The following is a 6,998-nucleotide window of genomic DNA, read 5'->3' as shown; positions in this document are numbered from 1 at the left end:
ATTGTTTTTTTTTTGGTTTTAATTTATTTTTGATTTAAAAGTTCAAGTTCTTTTTTTCAGTTAAATAAATAGATAGTGTTTGTTGGTAGATAGATGAAAGTAAGCAGAGCAGCAGCATGTAAAGGAAACGTTAAAATAATCTTAACTTTTGTTTGCTGAAACTTGTGGTTGGTATTTATTTCCGTTTCCTTTAAGTTGCTTGATTTGCTTGTTTGTTCGTTTGTGGGTTTGGTAGGAGGGTAGGGGAGGCATTTGTATTTTTTTTTTATTTTAGAGAAAAACAAATAAAAATTTGTATAAATGGGAAACTTTAAAAAGTATTGTATGTATGTAGTTGTCGAGTTTTGTTTTATATAGGCTAAACATTTAATAAATTGTTAAATACTATTTATGTATTATTCAGTTACTCTCTAATTTGTTATTGTTTTTATAAGACTTTGTTAAACAAAGAAATTGTTAATTTGCTTTGGTTTTATCAAAAATTTTGTTTTGTTTTTTTTAGTTTTTGCCAAAAAGTCAGTCAATATATTTATTTTTGTTTGTTTTGTAGCTATTTTCTAGAATTTAAATATTTGGTGTAATAATTTTGTTAATGTTTAAAGTTGCCTGCAACTCTGCAGGTTTTCAATAGTGTGTGTATTTTTATATAAACTATAGTTTTTTTTTTTTCTCTAAAAAAAAGTATACAAAGTGTTGTGGTGTTTTTCTAAAGAAAGTATTTTTTAAGGTGTAAAGTATTTTGTTTTGTTTTTTCGTATTCTTAAAAAAGTACAAGAGATATTAATTTTTTCTTTTATTATCTCTATTGATAATTGTATTTAAGAATTGAGTTGTGGAGTTGTTCATGATGAAAAGAAGTCAGTAGTAGTGAATAATAGTAAGTGATTGTAAGTGAAAATATGGTCCAAAGTTTTCCCATTATTACAAGTTTAGTTTTTTGGGTATTTATGTTTTGACATTGTTACAAAACAATATTTTAAGTAAAGGTGAACGAAAAATAAAAATTAATTAAAATGTATAAGAAAGTGTTTTATAAACGAGTTCAATTGTTCATTTACTTCATTATTATCATGTTCTTTTTCTTCGAAAACTTGTTCATCTTAATCGGAGGGATTAACTATTTGTTATCGTTATTTATATATGTATATGTGTACTTAAATTATAATAATAATAATATTATTATTAAACACAATTGACAGCGCCTTTTCTAGCTCATCTTTATCTTCTTATTCATATTTTAATATTTTTTTCAATCTTTATCGTATTTTTGTTTGGTTTCAGTTTTCATTTAACTTTTTTGTTTGTGTGTGTTTGTTGTTTATATTTATTTATTCGTTTATTTGTTTATATTTAATGATTTCTGATTTCAGTTTTTCTTCTTTTTCATTTGTACATTTAGGTGGTTTTTTCTTATGTTGTTTTTGTGGTTGATTTCTTTTCATTTTCATTTATAAAAAAAATTCCTACTCACAGGCATAAAGTTTATGTTTATGTAATGTAAAATGTGGACTTATTAAAATTGTACTGCTGCGGGTAAGATTTCTGTAAAAGAGATAGGAGATATGTATAAGAGATACAATACAATACAGATGGAGAGTAGAAAAGGTGGTTGTATAAATAAATAGCGTAAAAGAAATAAACAGTTAGTTATTAACAGTTAAGTAAATTTCTTTTTGTTTGGGCACTTACTTGAGAAATTGTGGCAATAATGAAGTCCAGCCACCTTTGTCTTGTTTTAATGTTAAAAATAATTCAAATGTTGAAACGGTATTTGGATCAACCTTAAAGGAAGCAATGCGCCTGAAAATGAAAAATAAAAAAAGAAATAATGTAAATACCTAGTCAAATATAAAATTATTTATAGAGTAAAGCTGTTTCTTCAGTCCAAACAGAACCATACATACATATATTTGGACAAACTATTAATTTCCGAAATAATTTAAAGCTTTATAATTATAGAACACAAATATCGAGAAAATTTACTTCGATAAAAGGCTATTCGGCAAACAGTTGATTTTGAAAATCAACAAATCATATAATTATCATTTGAGTTTCATTAAAAGGAAATCGTTGTTTTCGATAGTTTTTAAATATCCTTTTTCTAATAGTCAGACCTATCATGATACACTTATCATATATGTATAGCGATTTGAATGAAACTCAAGGTAAGATCAGGAAGGTGTTTCCAAATGCTATTTTTAAACTCGGCAATGTCTATGTTTTAAATCTAGTACTATATCAATCAGTAAGCTTTCTCCAATAAGTATGACTTTGACCAGATTATCAGAATTTTTCTCTCGTTCTATTAAAAGATACCAAGGAAGGTTTCGAACTATTGTAACACAAATTTTTGAATGCTTATAACTTCATGTTGAATACATTTCATGTTATATTTGGATCTACTGAAATTCTTATATGATATTCATCCAATTCCCAAGGTAATAATCAACGAAATGTGGGTGAAGTTAGCTACGAAAGTTAGCTCCGTTTTTTAACATTTCTATGTTAATGTATAAACTAACATAGCTCCTACTCAAAGACTGTTAAGTTATCAGAGCTGCTTTATATTACACTCAGTAAACATTTTATCAATAAAAACAAAAAAAAAAGGGGTTTACCGATCATTCAGCTTTAATATATAATAACATTTTTTTTGGATAAAAAAAAAATAAATATTTATTATGAACAATCGTTGATATTTTTGCTTGTACAGTATTATCTCCTTTTGAAATCCGAAAAATTGGCCAAAAATGGAAAGGTGCTCCTTATCTACTTAATGGGGTCGAAAGCCATGTATTCATAGATTTCAGAACTGTATTGCCTATATTCAGAATCAGTATAGCATTTTTGCAGCAGCATTTTCAAAATTATGAAATTGTGAATTTTGTCATATAAGGATTTTTTGAAATCCGAAAAATTGGCCAAAATGGAAAGGTGCTCCTTATCTACTTAATGGGGTCGAAAGCCATGTATTCATAGATTTCAGAACTGTATTGCTTATATTCAGAATCAGTATAGCATTTTTGCAGCAGCATTTTCAAAATTATGAAATTGTGAATTTTGTCATATAAGGATTTTTTGAAATCCGAAAAATTGACCAAAAATGGAAAGGTGCTCCTTATCTACTTAATGGGGTCGAAAGCCATGTATTCATAGATTTCAGAACTGTATTGCTTATATTCAGAATCAGTATAGCATTTTTGCAGCAGCATTTTCAAAATTATGAAATTGTGAATTTTGTCATATAAGGATTTTTTGAAATCCGAAAAATTGGCCAAAAATGGAAAGGTGCTCCTTATCTACTTAATGGGGTCGAAAGCCATGTATTCATAGATTTCAGAACTGTATTGCTTATATTCAGAATCAGTATAGCATTTTTGCAGGAGCATTTTCAAAATTATGAAATTGTGAATTTTGTCATATAAGGATTTTTTGAAATCCGAAAAATTGGCCAAAAATGGAAAGGTGCTCCTTATCTACTTAATGGGGTCGAAAGCCATGTATTCATAGATTTCAGAACTGTATTGCCTATATTCAGAATCAGTATAGCATTTTTGCAGGAGCATTTTCAAAATTATGAAATTGTGAATTTTGTCATATAAGGATTTTTTGAAATCCGAAAAATTGGCCAAAAATGGAAAGGTGCTCCTTATCTACTTAATGGGGTCGAAAGCCATGTATTCATAGATTTCAGAACTGTATTGCTTATATTCAGAATCAGTATAGCATTTTTGCAGCAGCATTTTCAAAATTATGAAATTGTGAATTTTGTCATATAAGGATTTTTTGAAATCCGAAAAATTGGCCAAAAATGGAAAGGTGCTCCTTATCTATTTAATGGGGTCGAAATCCATGTATTCATAGATTTCAGAACTGTATTGCTTATATTCAGAATCAGTATAGCATTTTTGCAGCAGCATTTTCAAAATTATGAAATTGTGAATTTTGTCATATAAGGATTTTTTGAAATCCGAAAAATTGGCCAAAAATGGAAAGGTGCTCCTTATCTACTTAATGGGGTCGAAAGCCATGTATTCATAGATTTCAGAACTGTATTGCTTATATTCAGAATCAGTATAGCATTTTTGCAGCAGCATTTTCAAAATTATGAAATTGTGAATTTTGTCATATAAGGATTTTTTGAAATCCGAAAAATTGGCCAAAAATGGAAAGGTGCTCCTTATCTACTTAATGGGGTCGAAAGCCATGTATTCATAGATTTCAGAACTGTATTGCTTATATTCAGAATCAGTATAGCATTTTTGCAGCAGCATTTTCAAAATTATGAAATTGTGAATTTTGTCATATAAGGATTTTTTGAAATCCGAAAAATTGGCCAAAAATGGAAAGGTGCTCCTTATCTACTTAATGGGGTCGAAAGCCATGTATTCATAGATTTCAGAACTGTATTGCTTATATTCAGAATCAGTATAGCATTTTTGCAGCAGCATTTTCAAAATTATGAAATTGTGAATTTTGTCATATAAGGATTTTTTGAAATCCGAAAAATTGGCCAAAAATGGAAAGGTGCTCCTTATCTACTTAATGGGGTCGAAAGCCATGTATTCATAGATTTCAGAACTGTATTGCTTATATTCAGAATCAGTATAGCATTTTTGCAGCAGCATTTTCAAAATTATGAAATTGTGAATTTTGTCATATAAGGATTTTTTGAAATCCGAAAAATTGGCCAAAAATGGAAAGGTGCTCCTTATCTACTTAATGGGGTCGAAAGCCATGTATTCATAGATTTCAGAACTGTATTGCCTATATTCAGAATCAGTATAGCATTTTTGCAGGAGCATTTTCAAAATTATGAAATTGTGAATTTTGTCATATAAGGATTTTTTGAAATCCGAAAAATTGGCCAAAAATGGAAAGGTGCTCCTTATCTACTTAATGGGGTCGAAAGCCATGTATTCATAGATTTCAGAACTGTATTGCTTATATTCAGAATCAGTATAGCATTTTTGCAGCAGCATTTTCAAAATTATGAAATTGTGAATTTTGTCATATAAGGATTTTTTGAAATCCGAAAAATTGGCCAAAAATGGAAAGGTGCTCCTTATCTACTTAATGGGGTCGAAAGCCATGTATTCATAGATTTCAGAACTGTATTGCTTATATTCAGAATCAGTATAGCATTTTTGCAGCAGCATTTTCAAAATTATGAAATTGTGAATTTTGTCATATAAGGATTTTTTGAAATCCGAAAAATTGGCCAAAAATGGAAAGGTGCTCCTTATCTACTTAATGGGGTCGAAAGCCATGTATTCATAGATTTCAGAACTGTATTGCCTATATTCAGAATCAGTATAGCATTTTTGCAGGAGCATTTTCAAAATTATGAAATTGTGAATTTTGTCATATAAGGATTTTTTGAAATCCGAAAAATTGGCCAAAAATGGAAAGGTGCTCCTTATCTACTTAATGGGGTCGAAAGCCATGTATTCATAGATTTCAGAACTGTATTGCTTATATTCAGAATCAGTATAGCATTTTTGCAGCAGCATTTTCAAAATTATGAAATTGTGAATTTTGTCATATAAGGATTTTTTGAAATCCGAAAAATTGGCCAAAAATGGAAAGGTGCTCCTTATCTACTTAATGGGGTCGAAAGCCATGTATTCATAGATTTCAGAACTGTATTGCTTATATTCAGAATCAGTATAGCATTTTTGCAGCAGCATTTTCAAAATTATGAAATTGTGAATTTTGTCATATAAGGATTTTTTGAAATCCGAAAAATTGGCCAAAAATGGAAAGGTGCTCCTTATCTACTTAATGGGGTCGAAAGCCATGTATTCATAGATTTCAGAACTGTATTGCCTATATTCAGAATCAGTATAGCATTTTTGCAGGAGCATTTTCAAAATTATGAAATTGTGAATTTTGTCATATAAGGATTTTTTGAAATCCGAAAAATTGGCCAAAAATGGAAAGGTGCTCCTTATCTACTTAATGGGGTCGAAAGCCATGTATTCATAGATTTCAGAACTGTATTGCTTATATTCAGAATCAGTATAGCATTTTTGCAGCAGCATTTTCAAAATTATGAAATTGTGAATTTTGTCATATAAGGATTTTTTGAAATCCGAAAAATTGGCCAAAAATGGAAAGGTGCTCCTTATCTATTTAATGGGGTCGAAATCCATGTATTCATAGATTTCAGAACTGTATTGCTTATATTCAGAATCAGTATAGCATTTTTGCAGCAGCATTTTCAAAATTATGAAATTGTGAATTTTGTCATATAAGGATTTTTTGAAATCCGAAAAATTGGCCAAAAATGGAAAGGTGCTCCTTATCTACTTAATGGGGTCGAAAGCCATGTATTCATAGATTTCAGAACTGTATTGCTTATATTCAGAATCAGTATAGCATTTTTGCAGCAGCATTTTCAAAATTATGAAATTGTGAATTTTGTCATATAAGGATTTTTTGAAATCCGAAAAATTGGCCAAAAATGGAAAGGTGCTCCTTATCTACTTAATGGGGTCGAAAGCCATGTATTCATAGATTTCAGAACTGTATTGCTTATATTCAGAATCAGTATAGCATTTTTGCAGCAGCATTTTCAAAATTATGAAATTGTGAATTTTGTCATATAAGGATTTTTTGAAATCCGAAAAATTGGCCAAAAATGGAAAGGTGCTCCTTATCTACTTAATGGGGTCGAAAGCCATGTATTCATAGATTTCAGAACTGTATTGCTTATATTCAGAATCAGTATAGCATTTTTGCAGCAGCATTTTCAAAATTATGAAATTGTGAATTTTGTCATATAAGGATTTTTTGAAATCCGAAAAATTGGCCAAAAATGGAAAGGTGCTCCTTATCTACTTAATGGGGTCGAAAGCCATGTATTCATAGATTTCAGAACTGTATTGCTTATATTCAGAATCAGTATAGCATTTTTGCAGCAGCATTTTCAAAATTATGAAATTGTGAATTTTGTCATATAAGGATTTTTTGAAATCCGAAAAATTGGCCAAAAA

General features: G+C 29.3%; 1 protein-coding gene across 1 annotated transcript in view; it reads right to left on the bottom strand.

The window, feature by feature from the left end:
• Positions 1–482: 482 nt before the first annotated feature.
• LOC135955045 (protein charybde-like) overlaps positions 483–6,998 on the bottom strand; it is a 34,079-nt gene continuing 27,563 nt past the window's right edge. Inside the window, exons 3-4 of the mRNA XM_065505327.1 lie at positions 1,690–1,800; positions 483–1,542 (exon numbers count right to left, since the gene is read on the bottom strand). Of these exons, the coding sequence (XP_065361399.1) occupies positions 1,464–1,542; positions 1,690–1,800 (190 nt within the window). The 3' untranslated portion in view covers positions 483–1,463. The remainder of the gene's footprint in view (positions 1,543–1,689; positions 1,801–6,998) is intronic.

This window comes from Calliphora vicina, chromosome 3 (assembly GCF_958450345.1).
Source record: "Calliphora vicina chromosome 3, idCalVici1.1, whole genome shotgun sequence".
Lineage (NCBI taxonomy): Eukaryota > Metazoa > Arthropoda > Insecta > Diptera > Calliphoridae > Calliphora > Calliphora vicina.
The sequence above is the reverse complement of the archived record's forward strand: the minus strand, read 5'-3'. Positions and strand labels throughout refer to the sequence as shown.